The following is a 15,249-nucleotide window of genomic DNA, read 5'->3' on the forward strand; positions in this document are numbered from 1 at the left end:
AAAACACGTTTCGTAATCGGGACGTTTTTTTGACTTGACCATTTACAAAATCCAAAAAATAAACACTTTTCTCAAAACACCAAAAATGTGTTTTGAGATTCCGTTTTTTCATCTAAGTCGTCGCCGCCCGCCGCCGTCGCCGCCGCCGCTATATAAATAATAACAAAAAATGATGTTTTTAAAACATATTTGAAAAAAACATCATGACATGATGTTTTTCTACAAAAACACTACAATAAAATTACTTTGATTAACAAACACTAGAGTTTTCCTTTTTTTCTTAACAAACTCATGGGATCCAAGCTTTCAAGAAAGTAAATAATAATAATAATAATAATAATACAGCTGAAGGGAAAAAAGAAAAATCCTTAGTGTGTGTTTCTCGTCAACTACGAATCAACTAAATATTGTTATTGTTTGATATAAGCTTTATTCACACCAGAATCTATTTATATTTGCTTATATAGATGATGATGTTGCTTTAATATTTAATTCCTAAATATTACATCAATTCTACTTTTTCCCTGCGTCATATCACTATGGGATAGATTATAAATTGCGCCTAGAATTTTTCTTAAATTTGAATAAAATCTTTGACCTATCTGTTGCTAAACTTGTCACTTGTGTCTTGCAATATATCAAATTTCTTGAGACGGACATTAAGACATCGATTTTATATATCGCATGTTAGTATTTGTTTGTAAAAAACAAGATAGTCCCACATTGGAATTTTGAACATTCTTTTAGAGGTTTAAAAGCATTGAATACTTATTGGGCTTTGAATAATGGATCAAAGTGTAGGCTTCTAAACCCGCGTGCGGGTAACGCGAAAAATGAAAAGACAAGTGACCACTTGAAAAGTGGCTGTTTACTCCAAGGGGTGTTTTCAAAAGTTATGACTGTTGGAAGCACCTCTTCAAACCTATAAATAGTTAATGATTTCAGATATCTAAAATCAATTCTTTTTTGAATCTTTTCTATCAAAAACTTCTGCAATATTACAAACTTTTTTTACAACGAATTAAGGAAAATTCCAGATTTGCTTACTGGGATTTTCATTTTCTGTTGTATCATGGGAAGAAAATTTGCATTAACTCGAAGCAACTTTGAATATCAAGTGGGGGCAAATATTTCTTTAAGGAAAGTGTTTCACGCCTCAGAATTTCTGTCTCCTTCATAGTTTTACTAACATCGCATACGTGATTTTAACGATATAATTTTCATAACTAAGCCGTATAAGATTGATATATTGCAAGATCCATATCTATGTAAAAGAGATAAATGGTGAGGTAGCGATGTGCAAATAGCCCAGGATCTTGCTTGCCGGTACAGCCGAAGGGTAATTTTGTCGCTCAAACTTTATTGGTTAATGAGTTGTACGTACCAAAGCAAGATCGTTTCCGCTGTACCTCACATCGTTCGCTTGATAACTTGGATGAGGTAATTTCGTCGATCAGGACAAATAGCGTTGTTATGCTTATTTGTTTTATTTTGTTGTAACCGTTTAGTTAAATCACAATAAAACTGCATTCTATCAAGAACGGTTCACCAACCTCGAATAGTGATCCGCTCCCTCTTCCTTTGGACTCATCTCCAACTAATCTATTCTTTTATACAAATAGGAGGATCAGAGATTCTCTGTTCATACTACAGTAAATGCTAAAGTAACATTTACTGCAGCATTATTACTGTAGCTAATAATTAACTAAAAACATTACTGTAGCACACGGGCATGCTGTAGCATTTAAAAGGTACTGTAGCAGAGCAGGATACTGTAGCACTTTCAAAAATTCAAAGCATGTTGTATTAAAAAATGGGATTACTGTAGCAAAAAAAAAAAAAAAACCGTGCTTTGCACGTACCGCAAACTAGTACATTTTATGTGGGGACCACGATAATACTTTTGGATCGGATCTTGACCCGGGTCCGTTACTATAATAAAGTTTTAGAGTTAGGTAATTTTGCATTTGTAATCACATGTTTAGTTTCAAAAAGGACAGGGATATTAATGATTATCTGCTCCACTTCTATTGCTTTAGCCCAAGTTTATGCTACCGAAGAAAGGAAAATTATATCACAAGAGTAAAAAAAGGGGGGAAATGTGTCCAGGCCCCAAAAGTGGGAACTTCGTGTGACTAGCCCCCATGTACTTTGCCCCATGTGGAATAGCCCCAAATACGCATAGTATTTGCGACGAGGCCCCGAATTGACTTTTTTTCAGAAAAAGCCAGAGGAAGTTACGATCTTGCCCTCTGATGGGACTGAGTTGGGTTAATGTGCCCCTCACCTTTACAAGTACTCTCCCTCTCTTTCTCTCTCTTCCACCTAGCACCGCCATCAAAAACTCTTCATCTTCCTAATTTCTGTACGGCTTGCAACGTTTCTAGGGTTTTCGCCGGAAAAATATCGTCTACGGAAGAATCCAGTAACGACTACGAGGTCGGGCACCGAGCCGAGTTGGAAGGAAAAGGCGCTTCATCTGCGGGGGGCAGCACGGAGGAAGCTACGGAAGCTACGAAAACCCTAATCGAAATGCAAAAGGAGGCATTACAATGGCGAGACCAGAAAAGGAGGACGACAATGGCTGGTCGTACCAACGAACCCCCCTCAAAAAAACAGTAAGTGTTATGTTATACTGCGAACAGACAATGCAGATTAACCCAATATTGTTAGTTCTAGGCTTTGTCCAATGTTAGTTCTAAATTTATACCAACGTTAGATCTAGTTTAAGTCCAATGTTAGTTCTAATATGAGTCCAATGTTAGTTCTATAATATTACGTGTTAGCTCTATTTTGTTCCCGTTAGTGCTAGGTCTAATATTGTTTCATATGTCTTATTGAACGTACAAATTCGAAAATTTTTTGCAGGAAAAAAATTGCTCTAACAGGCTCAGCAGAAACACTAAGGTTAACGGCCAATATCGGGGCTTATTGGGCATTTATGAAGCGCCTTGCCCCGAAGATCCGTCAGTGGCATAGGGATGCATATTGTGGTTCTATATTTCAGCACTACATTTTGTTTGGGGCTCCTGCGCCTGATCGGCCCACCCTTGAGCTGTTGCCGAGCTTTTTCGATAGAGATAATAACACCTTTTGTATACCTGATTCAAAAAGTGGGGGTATGAAAAATGTTAGTTTTGATTTGCAATGGGTCCACAACCATACTTATTTCCCAATTTATGGGGAGGACATAAGGAACAATAGGGACTCAAGAAGCAGAATATGGCTGGAATACTTCGCTAAGCTTTTCATTTCTGAAGAGGGTAAGAAGTTAAAAAAATCAGAAACCAGCCAACGTAAACATCTTGAAGGGCTACTTGAACGGCTTGTTGAATCTACCAAAAAGCGGGATATCGAGGATTTTGCTCTGCTACAAATTTTGTACCAATGCTCTATGATATGGAGTCCCATAGCAGGGGAAGGTATCCCTAGACCCTTACTCAGGTACCTGGATAGCATTCAGAGGGTCAATTCTGTTGCATGAGCCCCGTTCTTTTATAATGAAATTATCAGGGGCATTGGAGTTGCTTTGGAGGGAAAAAAGAAGCAAAAGGTCGCATATGTCCCAGGTTGCATGACACTATTGTGTGTAAGTTCCATATTTTACTGATCTTGTTTCATTCTAATTCGTACCTATGCATTGTTAGTTCTAACTTATTCTATGTTAGTTATATTCTGTAGCGTGTTAGTTCTAATCTGCACAGTGTTAGTTCCGTTCTGTAGAGTGTTAGTTCTAATCTGCAGATTAGAACTCACACGCTACAGACAGATTAGAACTAACACGCTGCAGAATAGAACTAACACTCTACAGAATAGAACTAACACTGTGCAGATTAGAACTAACACTCTACAGAATAGAATTAACACTGTGCAGAATAGAACTAACACTGTGCAGAATAGAACTAACACTCTACAGAATAGAACTAACACAGTATTAGTTCTATTCTGTAGAGTGTTAGTTCCATTCTGCACAGTGTTAGTTCTATTATGTAGAGTGTTAGTTCTAATCTGCATAGTGTTAGTTCTATTCTGTAGAGTGTTAGTTCTAATCTGCTCAGTGTTAGTTCTATTCTGTAGAGTATTAGTTCTATTATGTAGAGTGTTAGTTATGTTCTGTTCTGTTCTAATTTACACCATGTTAGTTCTAGATGCAGCCATATTTTATTCTCTTTGGTCTAGTCTAGTATTAAATGTTAATGGTAAATATATTATTTGGTACAGCTTTGGTACTACGAGATGACAGGCATAAAGAAATATGCCCTCTTAGACACCTCCAGACCTCCAATGACAAATTGGGCATCAGGGGAGGAGAGAATCGCATCTATGAGGATGCCGACAATTATTTCAAAGGCTAAGTCAGCGTCAATAACATTTGTCCATAGGCCTATTGCGGAGGTCGCTTCTCCTGGTCATGTTCATTCACTTCCCGCTGAACAGAGGGATGAAGTTCTTCAGCAAAAGCGTCAGGCAAAGAGGAAGGCTTTGCAGGAAGAAACTACTAAGAACTTCTCAATAGGTTACGTAAGTATCCTGTTATGTTAAGTCGTACTCATTTCACACTAACTGCAAAGAATATCCTAATTATGTTTAATCCTACTTAAAATTATAATCTTGTATCAATAACAGATCATGGCAAAGCATATTGACGTTGCTTTTGACGATGAAGAGGAGATCAATGTTCTTCCCATTGAGCAGCAACTCACATTTTGGAGAAATTCTGCTAAATTTCTCAAGCGACTTCTTGTTGCTACAAAGCAGACCAAGAGCAAATATTGTAAAGAATTCATGATTGAGATCAACAGGCTTAACAGGATAATTGAAAAATGTGGAAGACATGATGAGGTTATAGACCCAGTGCTGCTTAAGTCAAATATCAAACAGAAAATTGCAAATGAAATTAGGAAGAAGCGACAGGGAGCTCAAGAGGAACAGAAGTCCAAAACAAGCAGTGTATATAAGGAAGAGCCCACCAGTCAAGAACATGTACATAAGATTGTTGAAGAGGATGTAAAGCATCTTGCTGACGATGAGGCAATAGAAGAGGAGCCAGTTACTTCTCCAGGGGAGGGGGTATATAGTAAGGTTGACCAGACTGTAGATACTAAGGTTGATGATAGTGTAAATAAGGAAGAGGAGCATATGCAACATATTGTAGATATGGAAGAGGAGCATATGGAACATATTGTAGATATGGAAGAGGAGCATATGGTAGATAAGGAAGAGGAGCATATGGAAGATATTGTAGATAATGAAGAGGAGCGTATGGTAGATAAGGAAGAGGAGTATATGGTAGACAAGGAAGAGGAGCATATGGAAAATGAAAATTTTATTGTAGATAACAAAGGTTTTGATGAGGATACTGTTGATGGTGTAGATAAGGAGGAAGATATTGTAGATAAAGGCAAGGAGAATGTAGATAAGTTGGAAGCACAGGAGGAAGAGGATCTTGTGAATATTGAACATAATGTGGACAAACTTGTAGATGTTCTAACGAGCAATGTGAAAGCAAAGCGTAGACCAAAGGCAAAAAGGGTAAGCAGGAGATCTAAATGAAAAGTAAAACTAGCTGAAAAAGTTACTCATTTTTATCCCGGTATTCAAATCCCCACTTTTGATGCGTTGAGTTTCAAGCCAATGACAGATGAAGAGGAAGCTCTATTGGGAGAGCTGAATAATGAGCTTCCAGACCCTACATTGTTTAACTTACGCATAATAGATAGCACAGGTGCTTTTGTACATAATTTAAAGATACCATCTCCCGTAGCAGAAAGACTCGACAAAGCTGAAATTAAGAGCCTAACCAAATTTTGTTCTCAGAAGATTCACAAGTAAGTTTCATATGACTATTTATATGCTAATTCTCCACATATTAGTTCTAATTCATGTTAGTTCTAATTTATACCAGGAGATATAATGTTATAGTAACAACCAACAGCACTATTAACAGGGAAGAGTTGTTATATGTGCTTCGTGGTGGCCGCCTTGACGACAAGGTTAACATATACTTCCTTAATAATTCAAATTATATTGTTTAAATTGAATTTTAATGTTTCATAACAATTACAGGTGGAAGAAGCAGTTTTGGACACGATTAGCCAGGAGGCATACGGCAAAGGATATGGAGTGGTATCGGTGTTCTTTCTTGTAAGAACATGCTATTCCTAATTTCACCACGTTAGTTTTGATTGAAATTCATGTTAGATCTTGTGTAATCCATACTAGTTATACCATGAGTCACGTTAGTTCTAGTTAGCATAAAATTAGACCTACCATAAGTCATGTTAGTTCCGTTCTGTAGAGTGTTAGTTATATTCTGTAGAGTGTTAGTTCTAATCTGCACAGTGTTAGTTCTATTCTGTAGAGTGTTAGTTCTAATCTGCACAGTGTTAGTTCTAATCTGCACAGTGTTAGTTCTAGTCTGCACAGTGTTAGTTCTATTCTGTAGAACGTTAGTTCTATTCTGTAGCGTGTTAGTTCTATTAATATGCACAGTGTTAGTTCTAATCTGTAGTGTGTTAGTGTCAGTTCTAACTGATGGCTTGTTAGTTCTATTTTATACCTACATTGTCTAATTTATACCACGTTATATCTAATTTATAACAATTAGGACTAACAATATGGGAACTATAGTGGAACCAGCAATAACTCTAGTAGAACTAACAAAATAGCGATTAGAACTGACAAATAAAACATTAGAGCATTCCGCATAGAGCATCTCTTGATCCCTTTGGTCAGGGACGACCATTGGCATCTTGTAGAAGTTGACCTTAAAGATAAAGTCGTCAAGCATTACAGCTCCGCTGGGCACGAAGCTTGGATGGAGCCTGTTAATAAAATCATAAACTTCTTTAATGCACATCATGCTGGTTTTATTGAAGATAATGTGCACCAAATATTTAGATATCAAGCCATCAAATGCGAGCAACAAAGAGGACGGTTAGTTCCGATGTCTATATTGTTCAAATTTGTGTTATAGTATTCGAACGGACCGAAAATGTCTAATGAACTCACTCTATGTTGCAGCTTTGACTGTGGTGTGTTCGTCTACCTCTTTGTACAATCCATAATTGAAGGACGATCAACATTGCTGGTTAATCCTCCGAATGATATCCCTGAAGCTATGCGAGCAAGACTTGCCGCACAATTATTACTGGCTGGTTTTGAACAAAGACATAAAGAAGAAACAGTGTACAGTGATGAATGATATGTTCATACAAATACAATAATGTATGTATATTTAAGTAATTGAAAATGATTGTTATCAGATGTATTGTTCTATCTGTACCATGTTCGTTCTAGTGATGCTCGTTAGTTCTAACTCATTCAACGTTAGTTCTATTCTGTACCATGCTCGTTAGTTCTATCTCAGAGCCAATTCTAATTTTTAATTATTTAAGTTATCTTCAGACCTCCAACTGCTCACTTCTTTCGAAGCGACGGTTCCATCACACAAACATGTCACATCATATATTCGTGTGTTCCCAAGTCAGTTAAATAAATTAATTAACTTAAATATCTAATACGAACTTCCATCGATAGGTACGATCACCACCTTTCTTCTACTGGCCCCAGCGTAGGCGCCTCTGCAAACCCATCCCCCTGCTAAAAACCACAACACAGCGTCATCTATTTTCATCGTATACCCTCACAAATGGCTGGGGATCCTTCTTGTGTACACTGCCATGGGACAGGACACATCACTCAAGATTGTCATCATGGAATTACCGCAAGTGCCCCTCCGAGGATGCTTACCGTCCCGGCCAACACCTCCAGCACCATACGGCATCTTTCTGCTTTCGCCATCTTCAATCTTGATAGAGGCCATCCATCGGTGCAGGAGCTCCGAGAGATGCTGGCCTACCGCTTTAATCTTAGGACATGGCCCCATCAAATCAAGGAGGCGGCAGGGAACAACTTCATGGTGCAGTTTCCATCCGATGAAGTTCTTGCCCAAGCTATTGAACTCAGTTTGATAGATATGGGCACATTTAAGGGCAGATTCCACCGTTGGAAAGAGGATCTGAGGCTAACAACGTTGCCTCAACCCTTTCTAGTATGGATTCGCCTATTCAATCTCCCATACCACCTCTGGAATTTTGAATTTCTTCAATCTCTGCTCATTGGTATCGGTGAATGTGTCATGTGCTCCAGGGACGTCATAACACATTCTAACTTCAAAGACTGTAGAGTTCTACTCAAGGTTAGGGATTTATCTGAAATCCCTAAGAGGCTTGGGTTCCGTTACATCTCGCCGGTGGACGGTAACGCCAGGGAAGGATACGCCATCACGCAGGTCCAAAGCGGGGGGGATTTGGAGAGGGCTCAGGGATCCACACGACTCAACTTAGGGCCCCAGCGTGCGCAGCCCTTTAGGGCCGACCCCGAGTTAATTGAGGTTAGTTGGGGTGGCGTCCACATGACGGTCGAGAGAGACCAATGGCAGCTGTTTCTCCGTAACCAAGGGGTCGGGGGTGCCAATTCTCCAAGGGCTCTCCCTACCGGCAATGTTCCTCTCCCTTTAAACCCCGTCGTCTCCCACAGTGGCTCAGCGGGATCCAGTTCTCCTTCCTCAAAGCGCAGTAAGCCAGGACCTTCGAAAAGGAAGGCGAGTGACAGCGAAAAGGGTTTATTATACCCAAACCGATCCAGCGAGGGCAGCAACAAATGAAGACCTGGCATCATTGCGTGTTTTTTCTTATTAAATTTTGCTTATCCACCAAACAGTTTGTTACAAATGTTGTGTTAGTTCCAATCTGCACCCTTTTAGTTACAAATGTTGTGTTAGTTCCAATCTGCACCCTTTTAGTTATATATTATAACATGTTAGATCTATTCTGTAGAGTGTTAGTTCTAATTGCACCCTTTTAGTTATATATTATAACATGTTAGATCTATTCTGTAGAGTGTTAGTTCTAATCTGCATAGTGTTAGTTCTATTATGTAGAGTGTTAGTTCTAATCTGTATAGTATTAGTTCTAATCTGTAGAGTGTTAGTTCTAATCTCCACAGTGTTAGTTCTGTTCTGTAGAGTGTTAGTTCTAATCTGCACAGTGTTAGTTCTAATCTGCACAGTGTTAGTTCTAATCTGTAGAGTGTTAGTTCTAATCTGTAGCTTGTGATGGCTTGTTAGTTCTATTTTATTACACGTTATATCTAATTTATACCACGTTATATCTAATTTATGTTAGTTCTATTTTATGCCAAGTTATAAACCTAATTTATACCACGTTATATCTCATTTTATACCAAGTTATTTCTAATTTATACCAAGTTAGTTCTATTTTATACCACGTTATAAACCTAATTTATACCACGTTATAAACCTAATTTATACCACGTTATAAACCTAATTTATACCACGTTAGCTCTAATTTATACCAAGTTAGTTCTATTTTTTACTACGTTATAAACCTAATTTATACCACGTTAGATCTAATTTATACCAAGTTAGTTCTATTTTATACAACGTTAGATCTAATTTATACAAAGATAGTTCTAATTTAAACAAAGTTTGTTCTCATTTTATATCAAGTTAGTTCTAATTTATAGCAAGTTAGTTCTGTTCTGCACAGTGTTAGTTCTATTATGTAGAACATTAGTTCTATTCTGTAGAGTGTTAGTTCTAATCTCCACAGTGTTAGTTATGTTCTGTAGAGTGTTAGTTCTAATCTGCACAGTGTTAGTTCTATTCTGTAGAGTGTTAGTTCTAATCTCCACAGTGTTAGTTATGTTCTGTAGAGTGTTAGTTCTAATCTGCACAGTGTTAGTTCTATTCTGTAGAGTGTTAGTTCTAATCTGCACAGTGTTAGTTCTATTCTGTAGAGTGTTAGTTCTAATCTGCACAGTGTTAGTTCTATTCTGTAGAGTGTTAGTTCTAATCTGCACAGTGTTAGTTCTATTCTGTAGAGTGTTAGTTCTAATCTGCACAGTGTTAGTTCTATTCTGCACAGTGTTAGTTCAAGTCTGTAGCGTGTGATGGCTTGTTAGTTCTATTTTATTACACGTTATATCTAATTTATACCACGTTATATCTAATTTGTGTTAGTTTTATTTTATACCAAGTTATAAACCTAATTTATACCACGTTATATCTCATTTATACCACGTTAGATCTAATTTACTAATTTATACCAAGTTAGTTCTATTTTATATCACGTTATAAACCTAATTTATACCACGTTATATCTAATTTATACCACGTTAGCTCTAATTTATACCAAGATAGTTCTATTTTTTACAACGTTATAAACCTAATTTATACCAAGTTAGTTCTATTTTATACAATGTTAGATCTAATTTATACAAAGTTAGTTCTATTTTATACCAAGTTTGTTCTCATTTTATACCAAGTTAGTTCTAATTTATACCAAGTTATTTCTGTTCTGTAGAGTGTTAGTTCTAATCTGCACAGTGTTAGTTCTATTCTGTAGAGTGTTAGTTCTAATCTGCACAGTGTTAGTTCTGTTCTGTAGAGTGTTAGTTCTAATCTGCACAGTGTTAGTTCTAATCTGTAGAGTGTTAGTTCTATTCTGCACAGTGTTCGTTCTAATCTGTAGCTTGTGATGGCTTGTTAGTTCTATTTTATTACACGTTATATCTAATTTATACCACGTTATATCTAATTTATGTTAGTTCTATTTTATGCCAAGTTATAAACCTAATTTATACCACGTTATATCTCATTTTATACCAAGTTATTTCTAATTTATACCAAGTTAGTTCTATTTTATACCACGTTATAAACCTAATTTATACCACGTTAGCTCTAATTTATACCAAGTTAGTTCTATTTTTTACTACGTTATAAACCTAATTTATACCACGTTAGATCTAATTTATACCAAGTTAGTTCTATTTTATACAACGTTAGATCTAATTTATACAAAGATAGTTCTAATTTAAACAAAGTTTGTTCTCATTTTATACCAAGTTAGTTCTAATTTATAGCAAGTTAGTTCTGTTCTGTAGAGTGTTAGTTCTATTCTGTAGAGTGTTAGTTCTATTCTGTAGAGTGTTAGTTCTAATCTCTACAGTGTTAGTTCTGTTCTGTAGAGTGTTAGTTCTAATCTGCACAATGTTAGTTCTAATCTGTAGGGTGCTAGTTCTATTCTGCACAGTGTTAGTTCTATTCTGTAGAGTGTTAGTTCTAATTTGCACAGTGTTAGTTCTATTTTGTAGCGTGTTAGTTCTAATCTTCACAGTGTTAGTTCTATTCTGTAGCGTGTTAGTTCTAATCTTCACAGTGTTAGTTCTATTCTGTAACCTGTTCCGATCCAAGTCAGTTCTGCTTCATTACATGTTAGTACTATCTGATACCAAGTTAGTTCTATTCTTTGGCTTGTTACTCCTAGTTATTCAAGTGCATTGAATAACTAAGATGTTAGTTCTATTCTTTGTGCGCGTTAGGCCTAATATGATAGTTGTTTTGTTACTTACAACTTTTTATCTAGTGGAAGCTGATGTTTGTTCCCGATTAATAAGAATAAACATTCAATCGGAAAAAAAAAAAATATTTATTGCATACTGGGACGAAACCACTTCAACATATCAAACACTTAGTCAGCTATAGATTCATTACATGTTTTACGGTTATGACCTTCCATATGACATCGAGAACATTTTACTGGCCGCGTGTAAACAGTTCTGTTGTTGATACGCCTAGTTTTATTTCTCCCTTTCCTTTTTGTTGTAAGTGGAGGTAGGATCTGTATCTCATCCCTTGGCACGATGCGCTTCTCAAAGTCAGGGATAGGGTAGAGGATTGGCTCGTAGCTTTTTTTAAAGGCTTCAACCGTCATAAACCAGTCACAGAACTGGTAGACATCCCTTTTCATAAACATAATGGATGCGCATGCATGTTTGCAAGGGACACGGGTTACATCCCACCCACGGCAAGTGCATGTTTTATTGTCTAGATCCACTTGACAAGATCTATGGGATTGTACCTCAAATAATCCTGTGTGGGACTGACGAACCTCCAATGGACGGCCATTTTCCATGTTCTCTTTGAGAGCAAGTTCAGCTTTGGGGCAAAGAAATTGATTCCAGCTTTCAGCCATGGTTCGTCGCTCATTCATACGAACCATAATCTGTTTACGTATGTGCTCTATCAGTTGAAGTATCCGTAGTAGCCTAGCCTCATGTATCCATTTGTTAAATGACTCTGCAACATTGATGTAACGTGACCATATCTGAAACATAATAGGGAATTCGTCAAGCGGCTTATAATAGTCATGTAATGAAATAGCTTATAACTTACTTAACTCCAGGGAAAAACGCATTGGCCCAGTTCTCTGGAGCGTAGTTCATCACAATATTGTAAACTCTTTCGTCAACCAGTCTAATGTCGTCTATGTAATCGTTCCATTCTGCTCTAGTATATTTATAACAGGCAGATTGCAATAGATTACCCAAGATCTGAGTATCTTTTGATTTGAATCCCAAATCCTTCAACTTTGTCCTGAAGTTCTCAACTAGATGCAACACACATCGAGAGTGTATAGAATCTGGAAAAAATTCTCTAACTGCTTCTCTGATCCCCTTATCCGCATCTGAAATTATCACTAGCTTGTGTGGAGGGTTGTATGGATCTGGCCTTTCATAGAGAATAGACCACAAACCTACAAAGAGTTGTGGTTACCATACACGAATTAGAGTTAGCAATGAATGAGCTAGAATTATCATAACCTGCAACAGAACTAACATGGCTAGGGATAGAACTAACCTTGTAAGAACCACTTCCAGTTAACATTATTTTCCTGATCGCATATACAATACGCCAATGGAAATATCCCCTGATTTCCATCATATGCTACGGCGCTTAGGAGTATGCCTTTGAATCGATCTTTAAGAAAGGTACCATCCAAAAATAAGAGTGGTCTACAGCCGTATAAAAAACCATTTATGCAGGCGGCGTAGCATATGAATAACCTTGTAAACCTCCCCTCATTTTGTTCAACATGAATATAGCTACCTGGGTTTGTCTTCTTGACCTCTTCTACATACCTAGAAAATTGAAGATTAAGCGTTAGTACCAACATTGAAAAATTAGTATAATCAACGTCACATAAAGAAAATTAGTTTGTCTTTTGTTAGATATCATCTTCTATTTACCATCGTAATTGATCGTAGGACTCATGGGCATCACCATATAATTTCTCTTGTGCTCTTTCTTTACCCCACCAAATCTTACTATAATCGACCCTAATCCCATACGAGCTTAGAAACTCCTTTTGAACGTCAATAGGCTGTATATCCGGTCGAACCTTTAATGTGGGTTGTAATTGGGTAGCAATGAATCGCCTTGAGACTCTAGATTGACCAGCATTATTGCCATGCTGCCTACAACTGTGATTGTCCACAAACCTTTTGATTTCAAGTCTATTATCATTTTTCGGTGGAGAGGCAAATAACATCCACGGACAATTTTTTGCTGCCTTAAACCGACAAAACACTCGAATACGCTTCGGTTCATTCTTCCCAAACTCGTATTCAAATTTTTTTACCGTGGAGTAGTATAGCAAGGCCAATCTTAACTCCTTCGCACTTTCAAATCGTTGTCCCTCACCGGTTAAAGCTGTGTGCCACCAAGCAGGAATCCTCTCTGATCTGCGAATCATGTCATCAATCGTCATGACATCATCTCCGGAAGGATTGTCATTGGGATTATTATCTGGAACACTTGTGGTCAACAACGCCGACGGGCCACAGTCTACACTTTTTGATTTCAAACTGCACAAATAATAGAAGTATCAACAGATAATAGCAAAAGCTAAAAAGCAAAAACGACAATTGCTTGCTGTTAGAATCAATTAGAACTAAAAGAACTAACAATATAACCATTAGAGCTAACAGTGCATTGATTAGAACTGACATAATAGCTATTAGAACAAACAATATAACCATTAAAGGTTAGTTCTAATTTAACGAAGTTATTTCTATTTTATAACAAGCTATTTCAAAATTATAACATGTTAGTTCTATTCTATAGAGTGTTAGTTCTAATCTGCACAGTGTTAGTTCTATTCTGTAGAGTGTTAGTTCTAATCTGCACAGTGTTAGTTCTAATCTGCACAGTGTTAGTTCTATTCTGTAGAGTGTTAGTTCTAATCTGCACAGTATAAGTTCTATTCTGTAGCGTGTTAGTTCTAATAATCTGCACAGTGTTAGTTCTATTCTGTAGAGTGTTAGTTCTAATCCCCTACAGTGTTAGTTCTATTCGGTAGCGTGTTAGTTCTAATAATATGCACAGTGTTAGTTCTAATCTGTAGTGTGTTAGTGTCAGTTCTAACTGATGGCTTGTTAGTTCTATTTTATACCTACATTGTCTAATTTATACCACGTTAATTTATACCACGTTATATCTAATTTATAACAATTAGGACTAACAATATGGGAACTATAGTGGAACCAGCAATAACTCTAGTAGAACTAACAAAATAGCGATTAGAACTGACAAATAAAACATTAGAACTCTAGTATGGAGCATAACAAAGAACTGCTTAATGACAAATAAAACATTAGAACTGAAGTTCAGTTAAACCTAGTATAGAACTAACAAGAAGACGATTAGAACTTAAGTTAATTGATTTTACAGTTAACCTACATGTCTTGTCGGACTTGCTCGTTTTCCTGTTTATTCGAAGAATCATCTCCTTCTTTAAAAGCTTGCACGTGAACCTCTTTCAGTCCAAGATTGTGGCAATGCTCCACCATAGACGTCAGATCACCATCGTTCTCAATGAGAAATTTTAAGCTTCCAACTGTTTGATCTTCGTATGCCAAAATTAATGACTCGTATGGAAGATCTAACCTCTCTGCCGCATCAAACTTGAGATCCAAGATGGTGGTTGAAGAATTAATATTCAAGAATACCGCTTTATACTGTGAAGAGACAATGCAGATGATGTCCTTTTCAGCCATTTTGATCTGAGCAGGAGGAGTAATGGAGAACTAACTAGTTATTGCTCCTGATGGAGAGAGTTATGGAGAGAATTTTGGTCTGAGGAGGAGGAGTAATGGAGAACTAACTAGTTAGATGGAGTAAAAAAAGGGGGGAAATTTCCCTCCATTTTCCCCGTCATATCGCATTAATGAGAAGTGACTTCCAGGACTCGTCTGGGGAAGAAAGAGAAGGGCAGTTTTGGTTTTTTTGTAAAATACCATCTGCTTTTAGTATAAAGCTGACGTGGAGGGGGCTTAAAACATTAAAGCCCATTTTTGGGGCTATTCCACATGGGGCAAAGTACA

At 37.1% G+C, this 15,249-nt stretch overlaps 2 protein-coding genes and 1 long non-coding RNA gene across 3 annotated transcripts; 2 read left to right on the plus strand and 1 right to left on the minus strand.

The window, feature by feature from the left end:
* On the plus strand, positions 3,388-5,553 carry LOC109839582 (uncharacterized protein PFB0765w-like). Its single transcript, XM_020408074.1, has 4 exons — positions 3,388-3,422; positions 3,514-3,589; positions 4,222-4,521; positions 4,627-5,553. The coding sequence occupies exons 1-4, from the start codon at positions 3,388-3,390 to the stop codon at positions 5,551-5,553; spliced, it is 1,338 nt and encodes a 445-aa protein (XP_020263663.1).
* LOC109829035 lies at positions 5,793-6,202 on the plus strand. Its single transcript, XR_002243930.1, has 3 exons — positions 5,793-5,828; positions 5,906-5,993; positions 6,067-6,202. It is a non-coding gene; the product is annotated as an uncharacterized LOC109829035 (long non-coding RNA).
* On the minus strand, positions 12,110-13,634 carry LOC109839593. Its single transcript, XM_020408084.1, has 4 exons — positions 13,114-13,634; positions 12,725-13,005; positions 12,260-12,620; positions 12,110-12,191 (listed from the first exon to the last, which is right to left on the minus strand). The coding sequence occupies exons 1-4, from the start codon at positions 13,632-13,634 to the stop codon at positions 12,110-12,112; spliced, it is 1,245 nt and encodes a 414-aa protein (XP_020263673.1).

The sequence above is a fragment of the Asparagus officinalis genome, chromosome 1, assembly GCF_001876935.1.
Source record: "Asparagus officinalis chromosome 1, Aspof.V1, whole genome shotgun sequence".
In the NCBI taxonomy this organism is placed as follows: Eukaryota; Viridiplantae; Streptophyta; class Magnoliopsida; order Asparagales; family Asparagaceae; genus Asparagus; species Asparagus officinalis.